At 40.0% G+C, this 16,056-nt stretch overlaps 1 protein-coding gene across 3 annotated transcripts in view; it reads right to left on the bottom strand.

Annotated features, from left to right (window-relative positions):
- LOC145994348 (uncharacterized) overlaps positions 1 to 16,056 on the bottom strand; it is a 215,917-nt gene that overhangs the window by 79,061 nt on the left and 120,800 nt on the right. For all 3 annotated transcript variants that reach the window (XM_083130468.1, XM_083130470.1, XM_083130469.1), the window contains exon 2: positions 2,289 to 4,355. In XM_083130468.1, coding sequence (XP_082986594.1) covers positions 2,289 to 4,302 — 2,014 coding nt within the window. In that variant the 5' untranslated portion in view covers positions 4,303 to 4,355. The remainder of the gene's footprint in view (positions 1 to 2,288; positions 4,356 to 16,056) is intronic.

The following is a 16,056-nucleotide window of genomic DNA, read 5'->3' as shown; positions in this document are numbered from 1 at the left end:
AATCAATAATGAATGTCAGCGAGACGTCACATAGTTGTATTGTTTGGTGTTCTTACCCTTTCGCAGTTTGGCATAAAATGCACTGCAAAATAATGAAGACTCAAATAAAAGATATCATATACAATCTTAAGTTACATGATTGTTAAGATTAACACACTCGTAGTATAGGCTTTACACATAATGACACAAATCAATTATTTATACAGGTGGCTATTTTATTCACACGTACTTCCCCTTACGAAGTATCCGCCACATCACATTTACCATTTTATCGAAATAAATTATTCATTAGATAACAATCAATAACAATCAATTATGCGTATTACAACTGAACTTCAGACACAATATTTCTGAAAAGAAAAATACCTTCTCTCCTTTTTCCCTGTCTCAATTTCTCTCTATCTAATCTCTCTCTCCTCTCTCAGACATGGCCACAAATAAATCTCAGGGCATGCCTGTGCAAATGCATGTACTAAACTAACATATTTAATTGAATATATCAAAACTCTATGTAGTATCTACTATTGCGCTCCCGTGTAAAAATTAGAAAGGAAGCAGTACGAAGATGAAGTGACGACTCTCATCAACATGACAAATCATGGTTTATCTAATTTTTCTTCACGAATCGTGGAACATGTTCTATCCTTCATTCTTTCTTCTTGTTGCTTTATCCTTTCATAAAATTCTGGGACAGAGAGAGTGAAAAAGGAACGCTCATCATCGATGAGAAAATACGAAATTATTACTATAGTTTTAAAAATGATGTGACCTACATTACTTTCACCAACTATTTTGTAATCTGCAATGCATTGTGAAACTGTTTCTACTTTCAAGGTAGAGTGGCTTCATATTGTGCAATTGCATTTTACACGTACCTATTCTGCACTGGCAACCTTCAAATTACACCTAACTGTATGCGCAACATACCTATCCCTTGTGTAATTTGGGTTACCAAAAATGAAATAACGCTGTCCGGAAACCGTTGGTGACAGCTATTAGCCTACCATACTATGGACACACATCATTCCTGAAGGATGTTTATGGAAGGAAAACTTATAAAATTTGCATTCAAAATATGATTCATTAATTGAATTAATTATCATCTCGGCGACGAAGATGAGTTCTATGATGCACTTGATGAATTGACTCACAAATAAAATGCATGTCCAGGCGCGATTCGAACTCGGGAGCCTTCGTGTCGTTGCGCCTTGAGCTAACCACTCTGCAGAGATCGGAGTATTAAAAATATGATTTGTGCTTAAATGGATTTCTTTTTGCAGTTGACATGTATTCAGGCATGACCACTGAAACTACAGACTAACCATTTGAGACACTGTAGTTCTTCAACTGGTCAGGCAAGGTATTGACAGTCGACACCTTCTCAAAATCTACACAAAATACGAAATTGGCTTATCTGATGAAATTTAATAGAACTATCTAGCAAGATGTGACTTGGCCCCTTGTTCTAATTTCTACTTTTGAAGTTACTCCCTGTTTTTCTGAGAAATTACTGTACCTAGACATTTCTGAGCCAACAATTTCAAGTGTTGGCTTGCTATGTTTTATATCGATCTCTTTTTCTATGCAAGTGATCGTTAATGCCGCATAATTTATATGTAGAAGATACTAGTACAAACTGTTTAAAATTCTAGACTTTGCTCGATTGTTCAAATTATCTACCTTTGAAAGTGGGATGAACTCCAAGAGAACTGCCGGCCCCCGTGGCGGAGTGGTTAGAACATCTCGCTACGACGCCAAGGATCCCGGGTTCAATCCTGGCATTGACATGGATGTTTGTGAGTGACCATTGATCAATTTCTTGATATCATCAATCATCCCCATTTTCGCAAATTAGCCAAATGTGGCACAAAAAGCGAAGTAAAATAAAGCAAATTAATCCAAGAGAACTGCCAATTGATAAATGCTATTTTTATATTTCACGTTCTGGTTTAAAATTTAACCAATGAAACGAAAGATTTTACAGCTTGTGCAAAATGCAAGAAATGCGGAATGCAGGTGGTTTACTATGTTTTATACGGTGTTCACGTGGTTGGTGACAAAATAGAAGCACCGGGAAGAAGAAATGCTTGAAACTGATTCTGATACATTTTTCCAAGTTGTTTAAATTGACCGTCAAACAAGAAATGCAGCTGTATCTTTGTTCCTTGCCTTTAAGAAGAGAGGTTTGTCTACCGTCCAGATTTTTTTTTGCCAGGTCCTGAAACACATGTATATTTATTTTACTGCATGGAAACAAACTATTGATATGATATAGATGATAAACTTACCCTCGTGATATACTTTATTGACGATTACGTCCACTGTTAGGCCAACCCAGCCGAACTCTTTCCAGTAGTCTCTCGTTGGGGCACACACTTCCAGAAATCTGTGAGCGTGATCTCTGAAGCACGCGCTGTCGCACTCGTGATCTACATCCAAGGGAATAGCAGAAGCAGACTTCACCCCTTCCGCCGAGCAGCACACTTCCAGGATCTTCCACAGAGCCTTCGGAACGGACACGCTGGGATACCCTACCATCTCCAATCTCTGTTGGCCCAGTAGCATCCACATGATGACCACCATCTGCTCCTGCATCGCTAGAGTGTCGTCCTTCGACCTCGCGGTCAAACTTTCCGCTTGGGAGTTGCTTGGGGACACGCACCTGGACATACTGCTGCAAATTCCAGAATCCGTCTCATGTTCTTCGTCCTTTACATAGCGAACGTGTTCGACGAGCGGTGGTGGTGGCGACGAAACGGAAGACCGACCAGTTGTCACTTTGCAGGAGAATATGTCACCGGGTGCACTTTTTAAGGACCTACTGTCAGAAGTAGGGGTCGATGGTTTTGACCGCACAGGTTCTGACTTTGCGGTTGGACTAGCACAGAGATAAGGAATGGCTCTGATATCCTGCATTGATTCCGTTGATGGGCTTGGACTGTATTCCGAGTTCCTTTCACTCCTCCTGTTGTATTTGAGTCCAGTCTCTGAATACCTCGCTTTCTCTTCTCGTGTTCCTGAAGGATAGGGATTTGTATCTTTCTCAGCGGAATCTTCATGCGTTGCATTCGAACTACTGCTATGCGACATGTTCACATCCTGTACAACACTTTCTCTTCTATTGGCAACTTCAATTACCTCCAACATGTTTCCCCTTTTTGTCTGCCTTTCATTCACTTGTTCGTTTCTTTCTTGCCTACACACCTCACAGTCATCAGGACTCTCATTTGGTGGACTTCGATTTAACCTCTGGCGATGCAAAAAATCCACTCTGCACTTCTCACAATCATCCTCGTTTTGGGTACAAGACGCCGTCGGACTTGCTCTCTCGCACAAAACAGTTGAAACTTCACCTCTACGGACCACGTTCTCTTCCGCCGTTAAATGTTCTCTGGGGTGAAGTCGCGGCGATGGAGGCCGTAATCTCACAACCGTTTCCGGAGGAAAGATGCGCACATTCTGCGGTTGGCCCTGGGCAACGGGGATGTAAGGCTCTTCCCGTCGAAAAGGAATTCTGTACACATTCCAAGCTTCTGGTGGCATTCTGACGTGCTCGACGCAAATTCTAGGATTGTACTGTGGAATCGCCAGCCTAGGTACACGCTGGTACATGCGAACGTGGTGTGGAATTAAGTGTTGCGGCCTCTCTCGCAGAGTGTAGTACCCTGAGCCACACCCATCCTGCCTCATGAGCCTTTCCCTTGTTGCCATGTCGGAAATCCTCCCACCAGACCAATGATAGAAGCGCCTTTCAGCGTCTTCCGTTTCTTGACCCTCCAACCTCAAATATCTGGAATCACTACCTTCTCCTGTGTTTCTTTCGTCGTCGGTTCTGTAATCTGACACTGGGGTAAGAATGACGCGGTGGACTTGCGCAACGTGCTGAAAGTAAGAGTTGTAATCGCGGAACGACGAAGGACAATATTCGCACACCTTCGGCCCACCGTGATGCGACGACGACCCACGTTCTTTCGAAGCGGCGACGAGTTTAGGAGAACACTGACGGTCACTCCCGGTCCCTTCTACATCACTATCGCCGGACACGTGCACCGAAAGGGGTCTCTTCGCGGAACAGGAATCGCAATCGCAGGTCGACTGGCGATGGTCGCGCAGAGGAGTCGAACAGGGAGACCCTGAGCGACGAGGCACTCGGGACAAGTGAGGGATATTCGCAGTCACTTCGTGGCCACTCTCCAGCGGGCTCATGTGTAATGCTTCCGGTTTCCGCTTCCAAATAACTGCGGAAGAGAAATTATAATTCTTCTCCTGGAACCCCTTCCTGGTCGAATCAGGGCGGCACATCCGTTTCCGAACTCTTCAAAGGTTCCGGTGCCCTCCGCTTTCTTCCGTTATGTCTGTGAGAAAAAGAAAAGAATGTTTGATATGATAGCTTGTGTGATGATGATATATATATATATATATATATATATATATATATATATACGGTATATATATATATATATATATATATATATATATATATATATATATATATATATATATATATATATATATATTCAAGATTTGAAATATGGTACCGTACGTCTTGAAGATATTCCAGTGCAACTTTTGTATTTTAATTATTCACATTTTGTTCATATTGCCATATAGGCGGGTACATTTCCTAGTTAAAATGAAAGGAAAGCTTACATTTAGAATCTGTCCAATAACCAGAATTTTTTACAGCACTGTATCCTAACGGAGCATTCTCATCAAAATTGTGGGTCTCCCCGATGGAGCAGTGTCGTCGTCTTGTAATCAAGAGGTCCCGGGTTTGATACCCGGTGGAGGCACGTAGTGGTTCGTATCCCACTTTACACTCTAGGTCCAGTCCCAATTAGCCTTACGGTGCATAAAGTGGACTTAAAACACAAACTCAATAAATCATCAAAATTGTACTTTATCCAGTGCCATGCGACAAAGTAAATTAAAGTAAATCAAATCATACAGCAATAATCAACTATTTGTTTCGTTTCATATTTTTCCTTCAAGTTCTTTACTCAAGGAATCTTAGATTCGATTTCCGGTGGATCCACATAATGGTTCGAATCACTCAAACCGTAGGTGCAGTCCTGATCCATGAAGAGATGTTTTTGTTAATCACAAGATAATATATGTTTGCGTAATTCCTTTAATTAATTAATTAAATAAGCTAATAAAATAATAATTACATTAGTCTTTCTGTACATAACGCGGGCATAAAGCAATAGAAGTAAATCAAACAAATTTCGGTTAAGTTGTACATCCTTTTCATCCGGCGACTGAACGATGGCAAAGTGGTTGCGTTTTCTAAAACAATTGAAGCAAATTGGTCATTTCATACACCGACATACATTTCCCAGGCCACCGCGTGTATTTCTCTGGGGAGGGGTGGATATGCGGCCGTGTCCTGAAATATCCTCAAACAATTTTCAAAGTGCCTGGCGGCTGTTTATGCAAACGCGGCGTTTTCTGCAATCGAATGGTTTACACTTGACTGTCCGTAACCACTCTGTCGGACGACAGGCAGGGATTCTGGCATTGCAGCGCTCTGTGATGACCACTCAGACACGGATGTCGTCTAATAGGTCGGCAAATAAAAGTATCATAATTTGGGCTTTCACACCAAAATGGCACCTTACAACTCTTGTGGTTCTAATACCAATATATGACACTGGCAGATATATTATCTCCGTGGCGGAATTGTTAGAACACTGCGATACGACACCAAAGAGCCTGGATTGGAATGTGGGTCTGGGTAAGGGTTTCCTTGTAAGTGAAGCTTCATTGATTTCGTTATATCATAACTCATCCTCATCTTGTTCGCGATTAGCCAAATGTAGCAGAGAAGCGACGTAAAATATACCAAATCAATCTATCATGCAATTTGATGGACACTACGCTGATATACAATACTAATTATTTTTATTGAAATTATACGTACAAATAGTTGTTTCCGTAGTGTTGGAAAGTGTTTTTATCACAATAGTTTTTAATGGGTCCCTTTCGTAACTTCATACAGTCACGCACACTTCTGGCTTATAACAATTCCATTGAATTTCAAGGGAATATTTTACGACCCAACAATGTCTGTGACCGTACAATAATATTCTCCACACGTAATATTTCCCTTCTCTTCTTTCAATTTTGACACTGTGGTGAAATCATATTGTTTCACATAAAAATTATATTTTCACATAATGACTACATTCCATTCTAAAAATAAACGAATACCTAATGCATATTAACTATTTTTGATTCAAATGTTTGAACGCCACTTTTATACATAATACGTAGTTTAGAATATTTTTCCAGTAATCTATAAATTCAGATAAAAATAACTTTATTTCCTTAATTGTAAGCACCACCTTCCTATTAACTGGTAATAAACTGTACAAAAACAATTCCTCCCTACGGCTGGCTCTTGATCTGGAACATGTATAGATCTGGTATGATGAGCCACGATATTTCCATCCACGAGGAAAACTAAAATTACTATTGGGTCATTCCATGTCAAGTGGCCTAAATTCAGATATGGTCCCTGCTCCATCCTCTTCAATTTGACGAAATTTTATTTATAAATTTGAAACTATTTTTAGAAACCTAAATCTCAAAACTGACAGTTCCAATTTGATCAATGTTATCGTCACTCTATAAAACGTGTGTTGCATTTTGGCGCTTAGCCGCTATATTTGATTCAAAATGGGGGAATTTATACATTTATAACGCTTCTTTCATGGCTATTTATCACCTGATTTCAATATTATTTTTTTAAAATTTAAACACTCTAAACAAGATCTTCAATTCTTGTCCTTTTTAAGCTAAAATCAACAAATTTGCTAAAAATTCAACAAAAAAAATTGTGTACAAAATTTAGAGTAAACCAATTTTTGCTTTATGGGAGAAATTCAGCTGTAATGCAAAGCTATTTGGATTGTTAGATCAAGTAAATCATATTTGGCTGATTTTACACCGCCAGGAAGAGACCGTTTATGGTGCAGGGCGCCCAGAAAACACCGTGTTCTGATTCGAGATGTGAGTGCTAATGATGCCGAAATAGGCTGGTATCAGTTCTTGACCAAGGGATATATATGTCTGACATAGCTCTTTAAAAAGCTTTACTACATGACATGCCCATGGCCTATGAAGGGGAGAAAAGCCAGCCTATCTAAAGTTATTTATTCAGCAGATAGAGTTTTCTTGGCGAATTCATGGCGCATTCATTCTTATTTTCCTCAGCATTGAAAAAGTAACATTCACAGAAATAGCACTAGAGCCTCAACCAACTTATCTATATGGAATTTTCAGATCTCCATGGGATACGTATGTACAACCTGTAGAAGGTTCGTCAAAATTGAAGGGACCATTTCTGAATTTAGGTTACGTGACATGGGATGACCCTATTCTTACCTAATATTGAACCAGTATGCTAATTGAGTGCTCAAAAAACAAGTAGGCCATTGTTGTTATCCCAGATATGAACACATGTATCAATTATGAATTCAACATGGTCGTCTATTTAAACATTTCCAATAGATATCTTTAAATGAATATTTCAGATTTACGACAACTTACTCAAGATGAAATTACTCAATATGGGATTTGGATTTTCGGTCACTTTTATTCTGAATAAGTATTACTTCTACATACGTACTGCCTACTATGAAAATATTAAAATCAATTGGTGAGATACAGTATATTGATAGCAATTGATAAGTTCACACGTGACGTGCTTCTCTTGTTAATTGCGTGCCGGGAATAGCTCAGCAAAATGTTTAAATCCGTGGTGGTCTAGTCTATAGGACATCAGACTGCCACGCGGAAGACCCGGATTCGATTCCCAGGGTTGGTGATTTAAGGTCGGAATTGGTCATGCCTTGTCCCCGCATAAAGCGGCTCCTGGGCTCAAATCAATGCGTACCTGGGGGAAACCCTAGAGGAAAGGGAGGCAAAAGCGACCGGAGCGTGGTGCTGATCACATTTCGTCCTAAGTGGACGAGATCGAGAATGTGTGGGGCCCTACCCCCATATCACTTAAATGTGCCTTTATGGCACGATGCTGTATGCACGGAGAACTTTACGTTTAATACTGGCATTGACAGATATTAAAAGTGTATGACAAGGCGTTGTTATTTTATTTTAATATTGTACTACCTATACAAGCGATGGCTCTGTCAGTAACGCGTCTGACTACCATACTAAAGGTTCCGAGTTTGATCCCAGGCCGGTTCAAATCCGGGAACTTTTATAACTTTGGAAGCTGCCCCGGCTCCCACCCATCGTCGAATAACACGGCTACCTGGAGGAAACCCTGGGGGGGGGGGGGGTGAAGGCGGTCAGGGGCGTGATATTGATCACATCAACCCTACTCACGACCGGATCAAGAAAGTGTGGGACGTTACCCCCACCCTTGGTTGGTGCTTGGTGCTAAGCACAGGGGAGCACTTTACCTTTATCTTTTTTACTATCTACTATCGTATATTACATATAACAAACATTAGGTGGTAAAGTGTGAACTTTAATCAATGGAGATATAGTAAATAAATAAAACATTAAAATGCTACCAAGGCAAACTTTTGTAGTATAAAAAATATAAATAAAAACGTAACGTTTCCAATTTCATTGCGAATATTTGTCTGAAGAAGACCCTGTTAGAGGGTGGAAACGTTACGTTTTTATTTATATTTTTTATACTACAAAAGTTTGCCTTGGTCAGAATTATAATGTTTTATTAACATGGAAACAAGGCTTAACAGTGTTACAATTAGTAAATAAATGTAAAAGTTAACAAAAATGGTTAGGGTGAATTCGAAGACCGTGTTTAGTACTATGCCGTTGATAACAATTGATCTCTGGAATGCTATGTTTTGTAACATTCAGCACTTGTATAAATATCACTGACATGTTAGAAAAAGGGAGTCGTATCCCCTCCCCACAACGTTATCCGACGCCTTAAACGGCACACACGGAACAAGATACTGCGAGTGAGGTGTCAAATACGTATATAATACCTTAAATAATGATAACAACTTTAATCCCGGGCGAGAGCTTCGCATACCACGTGCATTTTTTTCTCTCTCGCCTCTTCGCTACTGATTAATTGAGTTTGTGTTTAAAGTCCATTTTATGCATAGTAAGGCTAATCGGGACTGGACCTACAGGTTAAAGTGGGATCCGAAACACTATGTGCCTCCACTGGGTATCTTACCTGGAACCTCTTAATTACAAGGCGACGATGCTACCACAGCGCCATCTGGGAGGCGTACTACTTCCAGCAGATTCTTGGTAGTAAAACATTAGTCGAGGGGTCATTAAGTGTGTGCAGGGTGATTTGCTTTGTTTGAATAGGAATTACTTATCACGGTCTCTTCCTTCCGGTTGGATAACAGAGTCAACAATATGGAAGACACAACGGTGTTGGTCTTTGTGTCTTAATGTTGCACAAGATTACAGTACGGGGTTATTTCAGGGCATATTTTCAGAAGTCAAACAAGTTAGAGCTGCGTTTACACCTAACTGCGATATGCTCCATACACACACACACACACATACACACACACACACACACACCCACACACACACATATATATGTATGTGTGTGTGTAATTCTTGAAGATTAATCCTATAAAAAGTAAAGGAGTTAGGCTGGGTACAATTGGTCATGTAGAAACAGGTTAGGCTTAGTGGGAACCACATTGGTGTGCACGAGCACAAGATATACACTCAAACTGAGTGATAGTCCCCCTGCCCCTCGGTTACAGCGCCCGTGGTGATGTAATATATATATATGACAATGTTTTCTCACACCGGAAAAATTATACATTTGTTACAATAATGACGTTGTAACTTTTTCCTGATTAAAAATATGTTCAAGAAACCTTCACCACTGCATTTCTCGTAAAATTCTAGCCTGATTTGATTGTAGTCTGACTACCACGCGGAACACCCGAGGTGGGTGATCTAAGATAGGGGTTTATCTGGTTTTCTTCCTACATAATGCGACTCCAGGGCTCACAGCAGCCTCAAATCAAATGGTAACCGATGGGGAGTAAAGGCTGCCGGACCGTGGTGTTGATCAAATTACCTCCAAGATATTAGACATGGAAAATATATGGGGCCCTTCCTCCACATACCCTAAATATGCGTTCATGGCACGGTGCTATATGCACAGGGAACTTAAATTTACCTTTACCTGTATATATTGTATTCATTCCTGCCCCCTGAGTAACTACGTTTATTTTTTTACATACGCGAACCCTCTACTATGTCAATGGCTGGGGTCGGCTAAAGACTTACTTGTCTCCGGCCCACCCCGCACTGCAGAGTTTCGCGGTTTGTAGATCCGGCATTGAGAAATAGTATATGTTGGGTGCTTAGTGTCTTCATAATTTAAAGTACCTTCCACTTTCTCTCCGTTGCTAATATTGGGAGGAAGATAGGAAAGGGGATGCGGTTGCTAGCTGGACCTCTTTTAGAGAGGAAGTTTAATATTTTTACGATAAATCTCAGAGATATCAGTTCATTTTAGATGTCTGGAATTGGTGAGTGTGTTGGCAATCTGAGGATTACAGACTACTATGATCGTTCCTTCTTCGGGAGTTCACGTGCATTTTGTTGTGTTTAGAGTCTCAGTATGTTTTTACGGTGTTAAAATCTTCCGGATAGTACACTGTATGGTTACACAGGCAGAGGTGTGATTCATTAATGACTTTTCTTTAAGGTGAACAATTTGAGCGAACGTAGTTCATTTATTTTCTATGTCATATAAATAAATTTGGTGCGGGGCGGGGGGAGGGGTGGAGAGGGAGTCTCTTGTTCTCTATTTTCTGTTTCCATGGCATTTTTTAGCCTCCCCAATGGCGTAGTGGTAGCATATGTCGCCTTTTAATTAAGGGGTCCCAGGTTAGATAACCTGTAGAGGTACACCTAGTGGTTCGGATACAAATTTAAAGTGTAGGTCCAGCCCCAATTAGTCTTACTGTGCATAAAGTGGACTTAAAACATTATCAAATCAATCAATCAATCAAACTTGACATTTTCAGGTGAATTAGTGTTCTGGGAGTTGTGTAGGTTGTGAAAGATGGTTTTGATGCAACTGATGTTAACTTTACAATATTACGTTACTTAGAAGAAACACTAAGAACGAACGCTCAGCACGAATGCGCGGCATAATTCACGGTTCATGTCATATCTGAAAGATAGTAAAAGGTATGGGGGACAGGAGTACCCCAGGCGTCTATGTATGTATGCTACAGGAAATGACGTGCCTGACGTGCCAGGGTGAAAGGTAACTCCACCAGTAACTATTTTAGGAACCTCACAATTAAAAACCGAAAACATATCCATGTACTTGCATTTTCGATTTATTCTTGTTTTTAAAATCGTATTGAGCTTGTGTGTTAAAGTGAGTGAGAACGTGTAAATGGAGCGAGATAGCATATTAGCATGCGAGATATTTTCAATGCCCTCCCCGATGGTGTAGTGGCAATGTCGTAGTTTTGTAATTTAGGGATCACTGTTACGATGTCCGATGGATTGACTGATTTATTGATTTGGTGTTTAAGTCCACTTTGGGCACAGTAAGGCTAATTGGGACTGGACCTACAGTTTAAAGTAGGATCTTCCAATGGGTGATGCCCGATGGAAGCACATTCCATAGCTTATAGTGGTTCAAATACCACTTTAAACGGTACAGTCCCCACCTCTTCCCTATTACTCTATCTGTGAGTAGATAAAACGTAAAAGAAACTTCATACGAGCTTTCCAGCTTCACGAAAAATGAACAGTATTCGGCGTCGTCTATCTCCAGGTACGTACTACGTACGCCATTGCATTCGAGTGCAAGATTATTTCGAGAGCCAAGAACTGCAACGAGAGCGATTATGATGATTCAACCAGGTCAGTGTGAATTGCAACTTTTGAGGTAAGATATCTTCAATTGCTAGATACTATGGAGTATTCACCTAGTTTTGCACATGGCAATATTGATTAACAGATAAGGTATTTCGTCATTCCATAACTGGTATTTTCATATTATGATGTAATTTTTGAATATTGATGTTTATAATTGAAGTAGAATTTTCATTCAATCAATGCCCGCATCGTGGCCGTGCGGTCTAAGCCGCCATGCTATAGGCTTCGGGAACGGGACACTCGCAGGTTCGAGTCTCCTGGGGGGGGATAGCGTAACAATTTTTACCCTGCGATTTCGGCCTGTGTATGGGACCGGTGTCCACTCACCATCGTGAGGAAATTGGACAGTTAGGAATAACTAGCTTAAACCGGTAATGGAAACAAACATACATCGACATGGGGTTCGCCTTGCTGACCACATTTCATCCCGTAACTTGTTGGATGATCTCCCTCAGAAGGTGGGAGTGAGGCCGACAGTCGGTAGGTAGACCCTGGCCCTCACGGGCTGTTGCGCCACTGGTAATTATTATTAATCAATACTTAGAACAACGTTTAATTGTTACAATGTTCAAGCCCCGGTATCGGTGTGTAACTCCATCCTTTACAAATATTTTAACCTTACATAAGAAAAGATGTGCATCTGTAAACTTTCTGCGATAAACATCGAATTCTAAAACCTTAGATATACTAGAATAAGGGCCTATTGCTTATCAACATCCCTTGCATGAGAATAAGCTGTGAAGTGAGTTTATGACAAGATACTTACAGAGAAGCGTCAGAGCCATTCTCGTTTTGGACATCTGCCGATAAAATTGTCGAACTTACTGACTGATAAAACATATTTCTCCAGCAAATGGGGAATGACGTACTGCCGAAAGAAAATTTTTATAGGCTTTATTTGGGCGCTTTATCTCCCTATTCCTTTTGTTTTCCAATAGACGCTCTTCCTGTTGACAAGAAGTCTTTCAGATAGGCTAGATTGTACTAAGGAAAAAATATATTTGGACAATGAAGGTAATCGGGCGACACCTACTATATTATCACGGATATTTTTTTACACCGTGTACATGTCGCCATCCTTATGATAACACTCAGGTCTGAAGAGAAAAAAATCAAACTGAAGAGTAGCTTTTTGATCCTTCCATCCTTCCTCTATGAGAACCAAACTAAGGGTTGCACACAGAGAAGTTAATTTATTGCTGTTGTGGGCAATAGCCCTTGAGAGCCAGAACCTACCTACAGACTGCCGACTTCAGTCCAACATGTCTCAACAGAGATGGGCGATCATCCAACCAGTTACGTGGTAAGCACGACGAACCTCCCAGTCGGTGTTGTATGTTTCCGCTACCGGGTTTCACTACTCATTCTTAGCTCCCCAATATCCTCACGATGGTGGGTCACCACCGTCCCATACACAGGCAGAAATCTCAGGCGAAAAAATGTTACGGTTCCTCCAGGAGACCTGAATCAGCGCGTCCCGTAGCAGGAGCACAAAACCTGACACCTAAATGACCCCGCGCACTGAGACGCCGTAAGCGCGGAAACAAAACGGAACAGTTTCGCTTCCGGCGTCTCGGTGGGCCATAACCCTCAAGATAACCTGCAGACTTCTAGCCGGAAATTCCGTGCCTGGGTTCCGCATGTTCCCCTGTCGTAAGCGTTACAACATTAGATTTCAATGGAAGCAGACATCAGAAGTTCTGTTGCAGGATTTTTTCGTGTTTCCCAGCGTCTTAGTGTGCGGGGTCCTTTAAGTTTGACGCCCACTGGGACGCGGAGAAACGTCTGAAAAGAGAGCAACAGTTCATCAATAATTGGCCAACTTCTTTGCTTTCCGCACTAACGTAAGTTACTTTTAATTTTCACTGCCGCTGTCTATTGTGGATTCATCGGTCTCCTCACCTGATGAAACCTCTGAGGAGGTAGCATTTGGTATGTTTTGGCTATCATTTGCATTCGAAAGAGACAACAGTAAAGAGTGCCAAAAGGAATTGATGAAACTCGGATCAGAAAGGAATCAAAATGAAGACGAACTCAGTAAACGATCGAATAAAACTTCCTGAACATGACATGATAAACAGAATGAAATCTTAAAAATTCTTGAAATTTGCAAGGAAGTTGTTCATAGTGGACGGTTAGCTTTGATGTTTGATGGGACACAAGATGCTGAAGATGCCTTGAAGTTAGTTGGGGGAAGATACTATGCTTTAACATGATGCAATGAAACAGCTGGAGGGATGCTTTGCTACTTTTTTTTTTAGCTGGGCGAATACAATCCTCCTGGACATCCCCCCCCCCCCCACACACACAGACTTCAAGCACTGGGCAAGAGAACTATTTATATAATAGGGAAACTAGTGCGCTTATTTTTTACGTTGCCTGCTTCTTGCAACACAATGTAATTTCAGTGCTTTGCAACGAGGCACTGTGTCAAGCTCATATGGGAAAAAAAACTGTATAATATTGGCACTAGAGAGATCATGAAGTATTTCGTTGAATGTTGTACAAAAGTCGAAAATATTCTGTCTTGAAATATGGCAATGTATAATCAAGATTTGTGATTTTTTTTATTAATACCTGTAAACGTGTTCACGATACTTGATAGTGCATTTCTGTGGCTGGAAGTTGAAGTGTTCTCGTATATTTACACGATGCATAACCAATATTCGAAAAAATACACTGCTGCGTGTGTGTGTGTTTGTTTGTTTGTGTGCGTGGGTGCGTGGGTGTGTGCGTGTGTGAGAGAGAGAGAGTGAGAGAGAAAGAGAAAGAAAGAGAGAGAGAGAGAGAACACTGCAATAAAGGATTTTAAAAATAAATATTATAAACAGAATGTGAAAATCAAATCCTCAACCGTAAGTAACATGTGAGGTATTATGTCTTGTAATTATACATAGACTATAATCAAAATATAGTTCAATGTACCGTGATGTACAGTATATGTTTGTGTTTTAAGTTTTTAGTTAATAATAATTACAAGTTTTCAATTATAACTCAAGTGTGTATATTCTTAGGTCCCCACTACCGAAAAAAAATATTGCCCCCCCCTTTACCTGCAAATGGAACGACATGTGTATTGGTGCTTTACTTATGTTTGCACCCCCCCCCCCCCCACAAATATCATAAGATATCGGGGCCTATCTCGAGAAGCCCCAGCAGGTGATCAGGTTATGCCTCAGATACATTTGAAGATATGGTTGCAAAACCAAGTTGACGCAAATCCAAGAATTTCTGCAATACTTTCTAGTGATAAGTGTAGTGATGTATTAAAGGGAACTTTGTATTGTGTTCGCGCTGTTCCAGAAGAAGACTATATTGTTCAGTGTTTTTCATTTTTAGTATTATTAGCAGTATATTAAAGTTATAACAGCATACAAACTGAAAATGCATTAAGGCAGTATCAACAAGAAACTATAATACGATAACATACTGTACGGTATTCTTAAGCTCTAACTATGCGTTTCATATTTCTTGTTTTAAAAATGTCGTCTCTATATTGTAATATACATCTGTCTTGCCAATTATGGACATATCAGCAATTGCATTCTATCATAAATGACATTTTTGTAGCAGTTAAGTTATTCCATCCCTATATTTAACAGAACCATGTTCCAAAATTAATGGAAAATGGGTCTCCACTCAGCGTTTCATGAAACTTAGCGTATATTTAAATTATAAAGAGAATTTCTTATTATTACATAAGATGAATTGTATTAAATTAGATTATAATTAGAAACTAACTATAGCCTTTGAAAAAATTGTGGATTACAGCACCGAGGAGGAGTAAATAAAATGCACCTTTTTGGAAGTAATTGCTCTGATATAAATGTAAGGTAAAGTGAGATTAACTTTGTGTGTTCCTTATTTACACAAAATATATGTAGACCTTTTCCTTTTTTGAATACAAGTGGAATTTAATTGCATTTTACATCTTGCAAATCTGAATTAAAAATATGACATGTTTCATACATGATTGAAGCTTGTTAATGTGGAAATTTGTTTCCCACTATTTGGATGGCTCGGTATAAAATAAAGCCTACAGCTACAGGAGAAAAGAAATCTTAATTTTAATAATTTCAAAACAACTGCCACATCGTTCCTACAACAAAAATTTAAAATATACACTATTTGATCAATTGGATGCTGGATCATTCGAACGCTCCA

Source organism: Lepisma saccharinum, chromosome 10 (genome assembly GCF_977018435.1).
Source record: "Lepisma saccharinum chromosome 10, izLepSacc3.1, whole genome shotgun sequence".
Classification (NCBI taxonomy): domain Eukaryota; kingdom Metazoa; phylum Arthropoda; class Insecta; order Zygentoma; family Lepismatidae; genus Lepisma; species Lepisma saccharinum.
This window is presented reverse-complemented; position numbering and strand designations above follow the sequence as displayed.